At 42.9% G+C, this 18,150-nt stretch overlaps 1 protein-coding gene and 1 long non-coding RNA gene across 12 annotated transcripts in view; one reads left to right on the forward strand and one right to left on the reverse strand.

Moving 5' to 3' along the window:
* LOC309719498 (uncharacterized protein) overlaps positions 1 to 7,850 on the forward strand; it is a 47,893-nt gene extending 40,043 nt beyond the window's left edge. For all 11 annotated transcript variants that reach the window (XM_082555655.1, XM_082555656.1, XM_082555661.1 and 8 more), the window contains 8 exons: positions 120 to 393; positions 481 to 976; positions 3,398 to 4,682; positions 4,912 to 5,015; positions 5,151 to 5,313; positions 5,591 to 5,709; positions 5,807 to 5,900; positions 6,347 to 7,850. In XM_082555655.1, coding sequence (XP_082411781.1) covers positions 120 to 393; positions 481 to 976; positions 3,398 to 4,682; positions 4,912 to 5,015; positions 5,151 to 5,313; positions 5,591 to 5,709; positions 5,807 to 5,900; positions 6,347 to 6,789 — 2,978 coding nt within the window. In that variant the 3' untranslated portion in view covers positions 6,790 to 7,850. The remainder of the gene's footprint in view (positions 1 to 119; positions 394 to 480; positions 977 to 3,397; positions 4,683 to 4,911; positions 5,016 to 5,150; positions 5,314 to 5,590; positions 5,710 to 5,806; positions 5,901 to 6,346) is intronic.
* On the reverse strand, positions 860 to 17,307 carry LOC309719562. The gene is made up of 3 exons (XR_014280264.1): positions 17,217 to 17,307; positions 1,054 to 1,124; positions 860 to 950 (listed from the first exon to the last, which is right to left on the reverse strand). It is a non-coding gene; the product is annotated as an uncharacterized lncRNA (long non-coding RNA).
* Positions 17,308 to 18,150: the final 843 nt, after the last annotated feature.

Raw genomic sequence — 18,150 nt, forward strand, 5'->3', positions numbered from 1 at the left:
TTATAGATAATTCACACAAATAATAATGAAGTGGTTCATATTGGCTGCCATCAGCTTCCATATCCTTGTTACTTATAAGTCTGATGATAAGATGACACTTTTTTGTGTGTTTGATTCAGAAGTGGCTGATGTTCTGCTGAAACCAGAAGTTGAGAGGGAGGAAAATGAGGAAGAGGAGAGCGAGGAGACGGATCAACCACAACATTCCATACAATCCCTGTTGGGAGATGAGGAGGAGGGAGAAGATGAGTCCGATGCCGAACAGGATGTTTCTCACGGCCCGGACACTTCCTCTCCTCCTGAGCCAAGTCACTCGGAGGAAGAAGACTCCGACAGCCAGCCCCTGCCCTCCTCCAAGCTCAGCTCAAGCGCCTCCTCTCTGGATAGTCCCAGGTGAATAGAAATGGTTTCCTTTTGGTTTTCCTCTCCCAGGAGTGTAGCTTGGTTTGTTTCATCTTATCTCTTGATTTCTGCTTCTAGGGCCACACCAGAGCCCCCTTCTGGCTTGACGGACACAAGCATGGCTTCCAGTGCAGCGGAGAGTAAGGATGTAAGTGACTCTGCATCTGAAAGTGAAGAAGATGGGCTCCAGAACCACGGGGAGGAGGAGAACTCCTTCTTACAGGAGGTGCTGAGCTCTTTGAAGACGCCCCTCGTATCTGCCTCGCTTGATATGAAAACTGAGGGCGCCGTCCTGGAGATGAAGGAGGAAGAGGTCAAAGAAAAGGAGGAAGAAGAGGTAGAAATGGAAGAAGAAGAGGAGGTTAAGGAAGAAGAGGAAGAGGTGGATGAGTCCCTCAGTTCTCAGGCTGCTCCCTCGTGCTCCATGCTGTCAGATCAGACCACGAAGGAAGAGGAGCAGGTTGTCACTTCCTTGTGGCAGCTAGAAGAAGAAGGAGGAGTGGATGCTGAGGAAGAAACGGAGGAGGAGGAAGAGGAGGAAGAACCAGCTGTGGAGAGATTTATTCGATCTGATGTATGAATCTTTGGTTATTTGACATTTTAAATGGATTTTGTGTGGAAGATAAAAGGCCCCATGCCTTCCTCACTTACCCTAAACTCCTCTGACGCTGCTTCGTGAGTGTCTTCATATATTAGGCAGTTTATATGTCAGCCAACGCGCACTGTGGCAGGAACAAAGGGAAGCATATGATGTGAAGCTACAAATGCAGACACGGCCCAAAACTAGAATTAGACTCGCATGAGATATGAATGTTCCACGCATGGAGAAAATGAGGGAACACAGATTCCAGTGCAAGGGAACTTTAAAAAAATGTTCATCCACTTTATTTTTAAAAATCTAAATAAGGTTAAATTGAATTTCGATTAAATCCAGCATTAACTAAAAGCTTTATCAGAAAGACATTTGTCACTAAAAGCTCTTTCAGATGTGATAGAGGCGTAGAGTTATTATTTTCTCATTTTTAGAACATTTTTATTTAATTGCAACTTTTGCTTTTTATTCAGTTTAGTTTCTCTCAGGAAATGGAAAAAAAGGTAAATGCAAGAAAACAGATTTAACATGATCATGGTTTTTTTTGGGGGGAGGCACTATTGCCTCACAGGTTCTGAGTTCAATTCCACCATCAGGCCGGGGTCTTTCTGTGCATGTTCTCCCTGTGTTTGCGTGCGTTCTCTCTGGGTCCTCTGGCTTCCTCCCACAGTCCAAAGACATGCAATTAGTTGGGATAGGTTAATTGGAAATTCTAAATTGCCCATAGGTATGAATGTGAGTGTGAATGGTTGTCTGTCAGGGCTCTAGAGTGCGACCAATTTGGTTGCAAATGCGACCAAATTTTTCAGTGGTGCGACTAAAAAATAATAATTTGGTGGCACCTGTGCGACCAACTGTTCGGGTAACCAAAAAAAAAAAAATCTCTGCAACTCTCCGTGTGGTCAACAACAGACACACTTTATCGTGGACTAAACCAATCAGAGATAGTCAGGGGCGGGACCTCTCTGATTGGCTGTGGTCCAGTTGAAAGTGCAGGTGGAAGAGAGAGGTGAGTAGTTTGAATAAGGTGATATCAATTCATTAACGGATTCCACACAAAGACTTAAACACAGAGTGGACCCGACGCATCAGAATCAGCTTTGTCTTTCTCGGCTTTCTCACCCGACAGCCTTTACACGGACACGCTGTTGGAGCTTAGCGATTCTGATACGTCGGGTCCGCTCTGTGTTTACGTCTTTGTGTGGAATCCGTTAATGAACGTGTGTGTGTACTTTAAGAACAGTGTCCCGTCTCAAATCTGTTTTCTGCATTATTCATTTGCTTATTACCCACCAGTCTACCGTTGTTTACAGCGCTGTCTTTTTCTTTTTTCACTTAAATGACCTCGGACAAGAAAGCCTAATTTCTGCTGTTCAATACTGAAGAAATTTAAACTTCTTAAAATTATGCAAAATTGCAGAATATTTTTAAGGTTATCTGCTATAAAAAGCCAGACCAGGAAAATCTCCTTCATGTTTTTCTGTGTTTTATTCTCAGTTACTTTCACATAAAGGCATCTGCTGTGATGTTCACAATTCTGATGAAGTCTCACATGTACCAGTACTGATAAATGATCAGAATTATAATATTTCTGACTGTCTGAGGCTAAATTGAATCGAATCAGGACTTTGAGAACCGGAATCGAATGGATTATGGAAATCAGCAATGATACCCAGCCCTAGTGAGCAGCCTACGCTCGACAGAAGTGGATGTAGCTGTGGGTAATGAGAAAAGATGAAAAGAACGATTGATAACTTTTTTGTTAAGTTAAGGCCTGAACCGTCATAGCCAGTGCTCTGACACAGTGCCATCAATCTTGAAAAAGCACAGTGTATCCAGAAAACACATTATATGCTGCAATAAATGCACAAGTGTCCCCTCTCCCAACTGCCTCTCAGCAACAGACAGCAGCAAACAGGTCGTCAGAGGAGCCGAGATGATGATTAAGTTTAACATTTTCTACAATATTGACAAAGCACTTTAAGCACACGTTTGTTAGTTAATAATTTAGAAATGAATATTGTCTGTATGGACTCCCCCCCCCCCAAAAAAGAAAGTGCACATGTAAAACTGCGGTGTTAAGCGATGCGGTTGAAAAATTTGAGTGCGCCTAACTTTTGTGCCGGTACGCCTAAATTTTTAAAGTTAGGCGTACCAGTGCGCCCATGTCAAAAAGTTAGTCTAGAGCACTGTCTGTGTTTGTGTGTTAGCCCTGCGACAGACTGGCGACCTGTCCAGGGTGTATCCTGCCTCTCGCCCTAAGGCAGCTGGGATAGGCTCCAGCACCCCTCGTGACCCTTAAAAAGGATAAGCGGAAGCAAATGGATGGATGTGATCATGTTTTCTTAAATCTCATTCATGCCATTTAGCCACAGTCACATTCCCTTTTTTTTCACTTGCTAGGATGAGGAGAAAGGAGAAGAGCAGGCAGTAGAAGTCAAGCCTGAAGAGGACGACAGCGTGCTCTCATGCCAAACTATCAGCCAGGCAGGTGACGACAACGTGGAACAAGAAGATGGGGAGAGTGAGGGAGGGGACGAGGAGGAGGCAATCAAGCTGGAGAAGTCTGAAATGGAGGAGGAAGGGCGGGAGATGAGGGAAGAGGATGAGGAAGTCGAGACGACTGAAAGGACAGAAGTGGAGGAGGCAGAGGAAGCAGTGGAAGGAGAGGAGAGAGGCGCAGAAGAGATGCCTGAGATGCTTCCGGATACGCCGGGTGAAGAAGTTCAGGTGGTGGCGCAGGAGGTGGATGAAGGTGTGGCGCTTGAAGGTGACGCAGTGTGCGCTGTAAAACTCAAAGATGATGATCAAATTCCAGCAGAGATGAGCGATCAAGGACTCACCACGGAGCAGAAGGAGCAAGATTTCAACCAAAACTCTGGAGATGAGACTGAAGAGGGAGAAGACACAGTAGAGGAGGGGGCTGACCTCAGCGTGGGGTTAGACCAATCGGAGAAAGGTGTGGGAGGGAGCCAGAGTGATGCAGATCAAAGCGAACAGGAGCTGGAGAGCGAGGAAGCAACGCCGCAGTCAGACACTAAACAGATGGAGGAGTGTCCGAGTGAAGCCGCAGAACAAGACGACGGCTCCCCCGAGCCTCCTCCTTTGTCCCTGCAGTCACCAAAGAGCGAGGCCAGGAGTCCCACCAAGACCAGCACAGCGATCGTCCACATAAATCTAGTTTCTCCCAGCTCAGAAAAAGCCACGTCTTTATTCCAGCTGCCTCCAGCTGCTGCAGATTCCAGTGACAGCGCCAGTGAAGCGGCTTCACATGACACAGAGTCCACCTCTGCAGATAAAGAGGAAGCTGACGGTGTGGAGGAGGAAGAAGAAGAAGAAACGCATCAAGACGCTGCATCTCCTGCACCGGCTGAGGAAAAGACAAGCCAGCCGCCCTGCAGCCCCGATCATACTAAAGTCCGCTTCACGATCGCTCCCGCCTGGCAGAGATCACAAAGTCTGAACCCTCCTCCTTCCCCACCTGCTTCTGTCTCCTCCCCCTTCGCTGTCGCACCATCCAGCTGCGAGGAGCCGGAGACTGTGACCGAGGATTCGGTCACGAAAGCAGAACTGGCGACTTCACCAAAGGTCGAATTGGTGCTAAGCCCCAGTAGGGTGAAAACCGCCAAACCACAAAGCAGTGTGACACCGGCTCCACCCAAGATCTCTACTTCTGCGAGCATTGAAGGTAAGAGCGCTGAACATGTGTGATGGTAGATGATGAAGCCGTTTTCTGCAGGGACAGGATCCACTTCGGTTGTGTTTAGACGAGGCTGATTTTACTGGACTAGCACGTGCATGCTGTGTATGCTTTAAAGTGAACCTTGCAAACACTGGATGTTTGCTGTCTGAAGTGTCCTAATCTGTATCACAGGAGGGTAAATTATAACCACTTTTTCTTACGCTGCCACCTGCAGAGAGCTCAGTGATTGTAGAGGGAAACCCGGACAATCCCTTCGGAGTTCGGCTGAGAAAGACTTCGGCTCTGCTGCGCTTCAGCTCAGAGGAGGAAAACACAGAGGTGATTGAAAAGCTTTTTAAGGGTTTCTAGGACACTCTGAACTTCTTACCTCTCAAACATGATGCAGGAAACCTGAAACTTTAAGCTTAAATTCATGTCAAATGTATTATTTGTGTTTTATTTATTATCCTTTAGCCTCCGACTGAGTCACAAACTCAGCCACCCAGCTCTAAAGTTGACTCCCCGCAGCCAGTCAGTGTTAAGCCCTCCATCTGTCCACCGGTCAGCATCAAACCTGCGCTGCCTAAGAAGCCAGAGGTTCAAGCTGAAAGTGGAGGGAAACTGAAGCGCGTCTCAGGTGTGTGTCCACGTTCATCTTTACTTAAAGAGGAATTATCATGCTTCTTCTTTGCTTCTGTCATGTATACACTGTGTCAGTGGTGGATGTTCATATTAAACATGGCCACAGCTCAGACTAAAGACCGCTCGAACTGCTCACGGACAAGATCACAGGAGCGCTGCGCAGCCTCGCCGTATTAATCTGCTCGAGCGTAACAATCCTGAACTCGACAAGTGTAAGAAAGCAGCTCGCGAGCCAGCCTGTGGCGTAACAACTGTGTGTGCTGTTAATTTAGATTCAGTTGCGGGCCGCGCTGTTTCTACTGGATCTGATCCTCCCAGCTGGATCTCTGTGGCCAAACAGAAGCAGAAGATCTATAAGGAAAACTCACTGGAGGAGATCACTGTCAAGAAGGTAGACCTACAGAGATGCACAAAAACAGGATGCATGCGTGCAGAGTACGCCGCCACCACGTGATCTGTATGTGACTGTTCTGCTGCTGCTCTTTCAGGAGGACCAAGAGAGAAAGTCTTCACTTCCAACATACGTCTGCTCAGCTGCAAGCAAGGAGCAAGGCACCAAAACAGCTGAAACCAAAGGCAAAGGTCTGCATGCACACACATGCAAACACACACACAGTCCATTCATTAGGCTCCTTCATCATTTGTGCAGTACCTCAGCAAATGTCTGTTTCACTATGCACTGCTGCCCTCGTCTGGTCAGCCTCTGCTACAGTAGATAAATAATTAACACTTTGTGTTGGAGGCTGATTGTAATGATTGTACATAACAACTTAGCGGAAATCCACACATAAACAATACAGTGTAGAAAACACTAGACACTATCTTGGCCTCACGTGGGTGGTGTACAGTGAAAGGTGGTGTTGCACAACAGCCTGAAGTTAGTATTGAAGTCTTTCAGACTATTTACAGAGGTCAGAAGTAAATAGTCTGTGAGCTTTAACTTTAAAATACATTTCTGTCAAAGTCTCTCCTCGGGTTTATTGTTTATGTGTGTGTGTGTGTGTGTGTGTGTGTGTGTTTTCTCGCAGGGGCTCATTTGGAGATGAGCAAGCCGTCAGTGTCTCCAGACAAGGAGGCCAGAAGGCCTTTCTCTCCTCCGACTCCAGTGCCGCCTCAGCCTTTAAAATCCCAGCCCCTCCCCTGTGTTGCCCCCAAACCCTATGTCCCACCACCCCAAGCAAAGTATCCACCACAACCTAACCCCCCTCAGCGATGCCTGTCAACACCAGACGCTCCAAAATCTCCTGCTACTCCGTCATCTCCCTCTAAAACTCCGCTCACCTGCTCCCCATTTCCATCGAGGACCGCCTCGGAAAAGCCCGTCCTTAGAGCGCCGGGGCTTCCTGGACAGACGCCGCCCTCCCAGCGAAACCTGCCTCCCACAACTCTGGCCCAGGACGAGCCCCCCTGGATGGCGCTGGCCAAGAAGAAAGCCAAAGCCTGGAGCGAGATGCCCCAGATAGTCCAGTGACAGGCCAGGTCAGATTTAGAGAAACCACGCCCCCCGTGGGACCTGAAAGGCTCCAGGATGGAGCAGAACCGGTTTGCACACAAATATCTTTTAATCCTGAGCTTCAGGCTTTAGATTGGTGTAAAATGCCCAGCTCCACAGCTGAAGGCAGGCTCTTTTTTACTCCTTCATTTCTGTTTTCTAAATGACACGGTAGGACCCCGAAAGTTAACGCGTCTTACTCGAGGAGGATATTTTTTTTTCTTTGTTTGTTTGGTTGCTTTTAAAGATTCGTAGTTTGGGATGAGGTGCCGGAATGAGACACCTGCAGCCTCACACCAGTACGTTTTAACTTTAACTCGGATGAATCCACTTCACATCACTAAACATTTCAGGAAAGGGAGCACAGAGATGTTTTTTTATATGAGAACACTTCATTTACCCAGAACGATGATAAAGTAACAGAAAAAATCTTCTGTTCGTTCTTAAGAATGGACCTACACGATGCTGCCGGCCTGTGTGTGTGTGTTTATTATAAGGCAGGTATAAATGCTGATATATTTGAGGAAAATGGAATAGTCCGTGGTCTGAGAGTGAGATGAGGATTAAATCCAGAGCTGTTCTTTGTTTTTAAATCTACTTTAAGAGAAGCACGTCCAATCAGGTCCGTGGACACTCGTCCGTGTAAATTATATTTTTTCATTTTCACTTTTGATATTTTTGAATTTTTTTTGATATTTTGATCAACTCCAAGTATCCTGCAGAAATCTCCCAAACCCCGCCCCCAAAAAGCTGATAATCAGTGAGCGCTGCCGCTGCGTTCAGTCATCTGTTTGAAATTGTTTAATGCATCGCTGCGTTGCAGAGTGTTGTCGACTATGAATCCTTTTCCAGTGTAAATGAAACATAAGTATAAAGCTACTTAGGCACTTAGAGCTGGGTTTGCTGCTGGATGCGTCGTCTGTGTCGTTTCAGTGTGTCTGGCAGTAAGCATATGCAGATATGTGATACTCGTTTTGTATTGCCTTTTGAGAATTTGTCTTGTACATAATAATGCGCAGTAAAGAACAAATTATAAAGCATGTTTCTGTGTTTGTTTGTTTGTACATCAGAAGTGGAGCACAGTTGGAAATGTGATGTCTTAACTGTGAAACTTTAGTTTGATTTGAACCCTTTAAAACAAATATGACCGGTGTGTCCGACGCTCGCAGGCTGGGCACACCGGTACAGCATTTTCATTCCCCGGACTTTGACATTATCGAGATTCCTTTCCACGGCCTGGTTGTGTTTTCACCTTCACATAATGGTTTTAGGCTTTAAAACAGACACCCTACCACCCCCACAGGCCTAATAGTGGTTTGGTCCACTGCTAATCCCTAACTCTTTAACTTTGCAGATTTGATCTTAAAGGATGTGTGACCTGTTGTTCTTTATTTCCTGTAGAATAAAACTTCAGTTTGGTTGTGTGTATTTTCTTAACATCCATCACATCCTCACATTTCACTATGGCAGCCATATAGTTGCGGATCAGCCACACCACCTAATGGTTCTGGAAGCAGGAGGCGTCTTTGTGAGTTTCAGTAGTAGTTTTGGTAGCTTTTTTTCTTCTTCTTCTTCTTCTTCACTCTCTCCATGTGTCATCACATTTAAACCTTTTCAAGCAAAAACAGGAAGTGAATCATAAGAAGGCTTTAACTTCTTTGGCTGGTTTGTGTTTGTAGACAGATGATGGCATCTCAATAAAATCAGAACCGTGCATACACACCAACGACGCCTTTACAGGTTTGTAGTCGAAGATAAAAAACACACAATGAAGGTCAGGGTTAGCTGACAGTGTGGTCTCCGGACTCAAAGTCTTTAACTGGGATGTAAGTGCTGCTCAGGACTGACTGAGATCAAGCTCACAGTCGGTGTTTTGTCAGGTTGTTTGATGGGATGCATGTTTACAGTGACTGCTTCCTTACTGAACTGCATCAGGAGCACTATCTCAGTGTCCCTTTAAGGCTCAAGATCACAGAAATTTAAAAAAAGTGAAAAGAAATTTCATTTAATGTTTAAAATATGAATGAAAACCAACCAAGTATGAGTTTTAAAATATTGGCAACAAAACAGAGATAAAATGAGTCCTCACTGGTATAGTCTGCTGACCATATTAAGCCAGTTCTCATCCAGCTGCACATTCTCAACATATCCAATACAAGATTTTGCTCCTCTGCCTTTGAAAGCTCTCTGACTTGGCACAACGTCATCTTTCCTCCGCTCAGCTTCAGCTGCTCTCCTGACAGCACCTCACTTCAGACTTGTTGGCTCATATCAGAAGCTCAAAACACATCTGTTTACATCAGCACGCCAGCTAAAAACATGTTTCACATATTTACAATCATTTTATTTTCAATTGCTTTTAATGCCGTTGTTATTGTTAATTTTTGCACACAGACGACTCAGATGTGCTTCTTGTAACAGACTGATGCCTTCCTAACTATCAATCCTCTTACTGTAAGCATCAAACAAGCAAAGAAATGGGATTAGATTCTAAACTAGTGGAATTATTGCAGATGGAAAATAGCTTAATGTGAAAATTAGTCCAGAAAACACAAGCGAGTCGATCCCACTGTGGGTGATTTATGGCAGAGTGGACTGATCAAACACTCGAGACGTCGATCTGTACAGTAGGGTAACATATTTTTTTTCCCTGCATTGTTTAAGTGAAACTTAGGCTCATTTTTCAAGCAAAAACTTTTCTTTAATTTCTCCCAAACGCAGCCTCATGGACTCACTTGACCGTCTTGGCGTGTACGCATGCCTGCAAACATGTGGCCTTTATTTGTTTGTGTGCCTTTCTCCTTGTGTGTGGCCAAAATGTGAGCCAAATGTTTGTGCGCGCCTGCTCACATGAACGGGTGTGAGCGGGCCGCTTGCATGCGTATGATTGATGGTTGCCTTTTGTTTGCGCACAGGAAGCTGTAATCAACTCCCCAGATGTCTTTTCTGGGCGAGTTGGGTAACACCGCGGCTGCCCTACTTCTGATACACACACTACAGCACACATGCAAAGTGGACCCGCCAAGATATACAGTGCGTGTGTGAGTCCATGCCAGGTATCCATAGTGATGACAGCTGGGTGCTGATCTTCTCATTTACAGGTTATATAACCAACGGAGTTGGCAGGAGTCAGAGGCACAGAGGTGAGGAGGTGGATGGAGGGGCAGTGGTATTGAGGTCGACTCGGGGAACTACAGTTTCTAAGAAGTCACCGAAAAATCCTCCTGCTCTGAAACTCTTACTGCTATAAAGATATCATCATAAATTTGGACGTTCACTTACACAGGAGTGATGAGTAGAACACAACAAAGCCTTTAAAAGTGTTTTATTGACTAGTGTAACTTTATATTGTGTGGCCAAGTTGATCTCTGGGCAACAGAGCGTGATGTAAGTTGGTCTGTTGAACTGGATCATAAAATTACTTCAAATATTATAAATGTGCAAAGATTTAAACATAAATATTTTCTGACTAAAAGTCTCACGTCGTAGTTCTCAGTAGGAAAAGGGTGGAGCGTCCACTCTGAGTTCCTGCTCCATGTGGAAGAGTTTAAGTATCTCATGGTCTGAGGGGACAGTGGAGCATGAGGCTGACAGACTGGTGTTGCATAATGGTTAATATCTGGTGCTGCGATTGTTCTTTTGTGTATGTGCCTACAGAGAGAAATGTTCAGCCAGTGTAAACATGCTTCCATGCAGTGCTCCATGATCCCGACTGCACGATCCTCGACATGAGCGTCATTGTGCATCGATCCAATGCTGATTGGTGGATAGAGTGATCTGACAGCAGATGCTCTCTGCAGGTAGACAGACAAGCCGTGGGCAGAGGTTTCCACTACTAAACCATCCTTTCCTGTTAACCAGTGATGGTGATGTTGTACTTGTTGTTGTAGTGATGAGAAAGCTGAACGTGAAATGAAATGAAGCTGTTGATCTACCTTCCTGTCCCCATCTATGCTGAAAATTATGTGTAGGGATTAGGTAGGGTCTCAAAGAGCAGCCGCTTCTTCCCCACATTGAAAGGAGCCAGTGGAGGTTGTTTGGGTTTGAGATCAGGATGTTTTCTGGGAACCGTCTAGGTATGGCACTGTGGGCATGTACCACCAGGAGGAGGACCCAGGACAAGCTAGAGAGAGAACGTCCTTCAGGTGACTTGACTTTCATCTGGAAGAGCTGGTGAAGTTGGGTAGGGGATGTTTGGGTGCCCCTGTTTGGACAGCTGCACCAATGAACACCACTGGTAAAAGAGCTCAAAATGGATGGATGGCATTTTACAATATTGCAAAGCAGTGAAATAACCTGTGAACACAAGATTTCCCTGTCATTAACTTATGACATTTGCAAATACAATGTTTCTGTCAAGGTACTGCTGTGTCGCAGCATGGGGGGCTCAAACAGGGGAAGCTGACTGAAAGCAGCAACTTTATTGCTGAAAATAATTCTACACGTTTACAGGAAACCAAACTGAAAACTAGGAACTAGAAATAAGAAACTAAAAGCAAAAAACTAAGGAACTAAACAAGGAAATGGAGAACTAGGAATTTAGTAGGAGCCCACAAGTTACACAAAGCAAAGAGGGTGTACAATGCAACAATGGACAGAGGAACGCTCAGGGCTAAAATACACAAGCGAGTAACGAGGGAATGGGGAAACAGGAGGGAAACACAGCTGGGGCTAATAAGACATAATGAGACATAGGGGAAGCAAAACACTGAACACGGGACACGAAACTATCAAAGTAAAACAGGAAAACACAAGACGGGCATGGAGACACAGGTAGGGCTGAACGATATATCGCATTTGCGATAATATCGCGACATGATCAAGTGCAATTTTCTAACCGCAAAGGCTGCGATTATACTCTGGACATGTCCAAATTCATGGGCTGCATCCTCCTGAGGCCGCATTTGTAGACCGATTACGTCACAGCGACGTGCCGAAGGCTGTCCAAATTACTACCATATCCCAGCCAAACTCCAGTTTCCAGCAATGGCGGCCGCTACTAAGTTTTAAAATTACTCATACTAATCTTTCTGGGTCACAAAATAAACTTTTAACATATTTTCAGGCGAGAAAGTAGTTGTGTAAACATCAAATATCTGCTCGGTTTATCAAGATATCCCATATTTGCAAAAGTGCTTCGACGTTTTCAGAGGCGTCTGCTACCCACCAGCTCGACAGCTAGCCGGGAGCTCGAGGGTTACTGATGCGGCCGAGAGCGGCACAACTCCCGGCACATCATTTTCAGATCACCGCGGAGTTTCGCTGCTCGGGTTAAACGTAATATATAAGTCACTTAGACAACCTAAAAATGTTATTGTTGGGCTTTTTTCAGTGTTTTGTTTGTTCGTGAGTAAATCGGTTTGGCTGAGATTAAAGTTATTAGATTAGATAAAATAAAACTTTATTAATCCCCCGGGTGGGTTCCTCCTTGGTTTTCACACAGCTGACTAAACGTCAAACAGAAAACTTATTAAACAGAAGTATGAGACAGTCGAGAATTTACACCAGTGTCTGGTTATATTTTAGATAGCAAGAAGCAGACGGCCGAGTTTATTAAACTCCACCGAGACAGCGGTGACGCTAATCAGAACTAGACCGTCCAATTTCACGCCTTTAAATTTTAAAGGCGTGTTTGTGTGTGTTTATACAATTGCTATTATGTTTGCACTTTATGTGTAATGTTACTGACTGCAGAGATCAGTAAGATGTGTGTATTTTTTATTTATTAGTTTTATTTATTTAATATTATTTTTTAATTGAATGACTGTCTAGTAGTTCACAGATGTCGAAAAACTGAGTGTGGTAAAGCCACTGATTTTTTTTATGTATATTTCTGCAATCTGCACATTGTACTGACTTTCATTTTAATGTTTACACCAGGGTTCCTTGTCAGCACTTTATGCTCAGATGTTTGTAAGCTAAAAATAAACTATTGTGTATGTTCAAATATACTGTTGTGATTGAAGAAGTTAAATAAAAATGTCAGTCATCAATTCATGCATCACCTCATGTCATCATAACAGAGGTCTGTCTTCCAGGAAAGAACAGTTTAAAATTAATGTAATATAGTATTGGCCATACTATATGATGTATTGCTTGTCTTTGTTTAATAATACAGAAGACAAATACCTTAAAAAATAATCGCATATCGCATCGCAATCGCAATATTGGGGCAAAAAATCGCAATTAGATTATTTTCCATAATCGTTCAGCCCTAGACACAGGCATGTCAAGGAGGCGTGGCTGACTGGGGAGACAGGAAACATAGAGACAGGGACGACTAGACATGAAAAGTGGGACATGAGAACAGAAACGAAACACAGGCTAAGATGAACACTGAGGGAGGGAGAACTAAGATTACTGAGAGCTTAAGAAGAAGGATAAACAAAACCAAGAACAATAATAAACAAATAATATTAAACCAAAAACACCGTGACAATTTCAGGTCCAGAACACTCAGTTTTGGTCTCCACCAGCCAAGTTCTTTAGTTTTTCCTCATCAGGAGTCTGTTTTTGTTGTTGTTTTTTTTCTTCTTAGTAACTGAAATTTGAATTTAATTCAATTTAATTAATCATGATATGTGCTATTGTCACATGGCTGTTTTAAGTGACAGTTAGATACTGTTTGCTTACCTTTAGTGTCTGTTATGCTAAAGATGCTGAGAAGCCAGCTGTTGACTCCTCTAGCACCATCCTACCCACACAGCCTCAGCTGCCACCAGCAGGAGGAGCTGGCAAGCTGTTTGGGAACCTCTTTGTTGCGACCAGATTGAAAGCTGTTTACCATTGCAATTTTGGTTTAAGCCTGTTTTTCACTCGGCCCCTACCTCAGGTAATGTCACAGTTTTACAGATGAACCCTGCAAAGCAAGCTAGCTAACAGTACCATTAGCTAAAATAAACCAAATAACAAAGACTAAGACTGCCGGCTAAAGACTTAAAAAATTAGTTCACAGACCAGTGGGTGACATCACAATGGACAGTCTATGCTATTAAATCATGTCTATTGCTAACAGCTGCCTGATTTCAGTGAAATCATGCTAATGGAAGTGGTGATGTTAACCCAAAATGAAAACATTTACAGAAAAGACGTGTAAACACCCTCCAGCGTTCTATACAAACCTTTGAGTAAAACTTTTATGAAGATTCATTGCTACAGGCACTTGCGAGCTTTGAATTTAATGTTTATCTAAAAATATTAAAGATTGCTGACTGCAGACGTATTAATACTGCCGTTTACAGTTTTAAATAAATCTGATATTACTCTGAGATCGTCACATATAAGCTGATACATATTTACAACGTGTGTTTGGATTTGTCAGACCGCTCTGACCTCGCTCAGACTTTTGTGTGCAAACTGTAATGAGCCCAGTTTGCATGAGGTCAAATTCTCTAGCTGTCATTTTTTCCAGTGACCTTATATCTGAGAATTTGATCACCACTGTGACTCTGAATTTCAATTAACACGAGTATGACAATCCTGGCTGGTTTACGCTTGCAGGGAAAGCTGACCTGTTCTCCTATCAGTGAACTCTTTGTTTCCACTCGTGGACCGAGGAGGTTAAATTATCTCCCCTCCTTCCAGTTTCTGTCTTTTTTTTTTTTCTTTTTCTGATCATATTTCATCACAAAAAAGCTGGAACACTTACTCAGTCATTTATCCAGAGGGGCTAAATGAGCAGTTTTACATACTCTAGTGGACTTCAGAAGATGCTACTTATATTTATTCAGGTCTGTGTCATGCTCTGTTAGTGGCAAAATCTATGAATGGAAGTGGAAACTGAAACCCTTCATTGATAGTAACTGATATTTATCTCTATGTGTAACAACTTTTAAATAACTTAGATCTTCAAACGAATTAAATGGACTTGACACAAACAAGGTAGGAAGTGCTGGGACAAGTGGGATCTTCATTTTGGATCTTTTTCAATAAAAATACCAATTTTTATTCAAATTGTTTGATCTATTTAACCTCTTAGTCCGACAGATTGATTTCTTTTTTTATACACTGCTAATTTCATTTACAAAGATTTTGTTTTTGCACTTTATTCAACTCCTGCTACATCTTGTGTGCTTTTGCAGTGTTTTTCTGTTTGTCTGTGTTTTCTTTAGTGTCTGTTCGTTTGACCTCTCAGGGCCACCGTAACATATAAGCAACAAATTGAATCTGTGGCCTTTCATCCAGTTATGTTTGATGTCGGGAACAGACGCACAATCCTCCCCCCAGTATTGTACTGATGTAGCTAACAGTGTTGCGCAGCTTTTAACAGAAGGTCACATTTACAGAAATTTAATAACTTTCTCAGACTGCGGAGGAAGGCCTGCTGTTCTTTACTCCGATGATGAAAACACAGTAAATATTTATTAGAGGAATTAGATTTCCATTTAAGCTGGTTATTGTGAGAAATTCTTGACTCTGAGTTCTTGATGCCAGAATACATTGGAATCATTCCTTATGTGATTGCACTAAGCTGTCTGCAGTGTAATTATATTGAAGAGCTATCTCTTTTTAAGTTTGACTGTCTGACGTATATTTGCTTTGCTTGCATAAACAGTTGTTGCGTCTGCCCAGCTTCCCCTCTGTCTCCATCTTTCAGCTCAGTGTTAGCAGTTTGCATTATTCAAACATATCGGAGACTTGGTGTCACTTTCACAGGTGTTGGCTACAAAACCAAAAAATCTGGACTTTTTTTTTCTCTCTAAAATCTCTAGTGTCTCTTACATACAGTATATGTATATTGCATACATCTCTGCACTAGGGCTGTTCGATATAACGATATATATCGGATGACGATATAAAAACGTCTATCGCTTCATTTTATGCTATTGTTTGTTTCGTGGTGTCGCAAAATAAACTGTTTATGACAATATTTTTTCACTGTTTTGATGGTCACTGTAGTGGCTATATTCATTTCTTAAAGTTCTCTCTTTCTCTTATATTTTATATAACCACACTACGGACGGACAAGCGCCTGTTTTTATGCGTTGTGGTTAGCAACAACGACGGTAAAACCATCGCGTGTCCGCTTGTTTATTTTCCATATAAACCTTTCACAATAAAGCTCAAGATCCTGTTGAGACTTTTCAAAATAAACTGAATCACGTGAAAGAGTATGCAGAGTATTTACGGATGAGAAGTAAAAAAGAGCCGTCAGGTGCTAAAAAATAAACCTTAGACTCAAACGTTAGAACAGGCTTTTCCCTGCAGCACGCCGTGTAATAAATACTCACAAAGAAAACAGCGGCCGTTACAACTTATGTCTAAAAATGTATCGTTTCATGCATCGGTTAAAACACTCGACTCCAGGTACACGACACCCAGCTGGAAACACTTCACGCAAGTCGAGCTGCCCGAAATTCACAGAAAATGTAAAATTTTTGTGATTTATATCGTTATTGGGACGATGGATGTCTTATATCGGGATATGAGATTTTGGTCATATCGCACAGCCCTACTCTGCACCGAATCATACTTTTTATTAATCTCTGTCTCTCTTCCACAGCATGTCTTTATCCTGTCTTCCTTCTCTCACCCCAACCAATCACAGCGATGGCCCCGCCCCTTCCTGAGCCTGGTTCTGCCGGAGGTTTCTTCCTGTTAAAAAGGAGTTTTTCCTTCCCACTGTCACCAAAGTGCTTGCTCATAAGGGGTCATATGATTGTTGGGTTTTTCTCAGTATGTATTATTGTAGGGTCTACCTAACGCTCCTTTACTGGATCAGCCATTTAGGTTTGACTCAGTTAACCTGATAACTTGAACTGCTGTTAAAGAGCGATTCAATTTACTAACTGTGTTACTGGTTAGCTAACTGATAATATATAACTGCATCTCTCTCACTCTTCCACTGACAGTGCAGTCTGCACAAATGTGGATCCGAGGTGTTCCACTGCTACCCCATGGTAGCTCTAAATGAGTTCATATCAAACACTGATATGTAGAGTTGGATAAAATGATGCAGCAGCAGCAAACACATGGACATTTCATTCTCTGAAATGAAAATCATTGTAGAACAGCTTTCCCATTATAATCCGCCGTAATGCTCTTATTATGAAGGGCAAGCGGGAACGTGATACTTCCGGTCGAACTACGATCGGCAATTAACGATCCTCATAACAAATTGTCCGCTACAAACTCTGTATTATCAAGTAAACAATCACAAGCACCACATACAACATACAGAGAAGCTCTGATAAGACAGGAATGACGTTATGGACATGACAGACCGTACATGCGTCAAGTAAAGCTAAACCAGGATAAGCTAACAAACATAAATTAGCATATGAAAAGGGGATGACCTCCCGCGTTGCACCCCGCTCCAACTGTGAACTAACATTAGCTCCTAAATGGTAAACATAGTACTGTATCAGCATAAAGAAAGGCAAAATGCAACACAGGTTAATACTCACTTATCATTCACGCACACATAACATCCCAGAGGAATCAGTGCACCCCCACCGGACCAACACTGCTCATCCGACATTAAACTGCCCACCTTACTAACCGGATGATGTCACCAAACGGTGGGCTGGCCCAAACTGACAGAAGATTGAATATTAAATGACCAGTAGATAAACTTATATAAACTTATAAACAACAATAGCATTATTCTATGAACTTTGGGGCCTTTTATACACTCTATAACCCTATATTAATCTTGTATGACATAGGCAAAATTGTAGCACCTGGGTATCCATAATAAAAGGGATGGTTGAGTGACATTTACATATGTAAAAAGCTTTACTTACTTCATTTCTGATCTTTAAATGAAGTAACTGTCACGGACCCGGTTCCGGGGACTCGGGGTCCGTGAGCAGTGTGGACTATAATAATAATAATTATTATTATTATTATTTTGTGATGTGTGTGTTTAACCGGTGTGTTCCTGCGTTGTGTCTGATAATAAAAAGTAAAAGAAAGAAAGACCTCCAAGTAAGTAGCTTGCCCACTCCAGCTTCTCTCCCACAGGGGAATTGTAGAAAAGGGCCTGCATTTATTTTTACATTAAACATAAAGTATGAATTTACACGTAACATATTTGACATAAGATTAAAAAAACAACAACATGAAATCCAACATACCTGATAATAAAAGGTAAAAGAAAGAAAGACCAAGTAAATAGCTTGCCCACTCCAGCTCCTACGACCAAATACAAACAGTGGGGAAGAGGTACTCTGTGGCAGGTCACCAAGCTGACACACTGCTAACAACTTTACAGCACCATTGTTAATATAGCTTTATGGTAGCTTTACGAATATTATGACATGAAACTGTTATCTTTGTGCAGATTTCACATTGTCTAAGAAATATATACTTTTCTCCTGTCCAAGATAGCTTTAAATA

Source organism: Aulonocara stuartgranti, assembly GCF_965226115.1.
Source record: "Aulonocara stuartgranti genome assembly, chromosome: 2".
Classification (NCBI taxonomy): Eukaryota; Metazoa; Chordata; class Actinopteri; order Cichliformes; family Cichlidae; genus Aulonocara; species Aulonocara stuartgranti.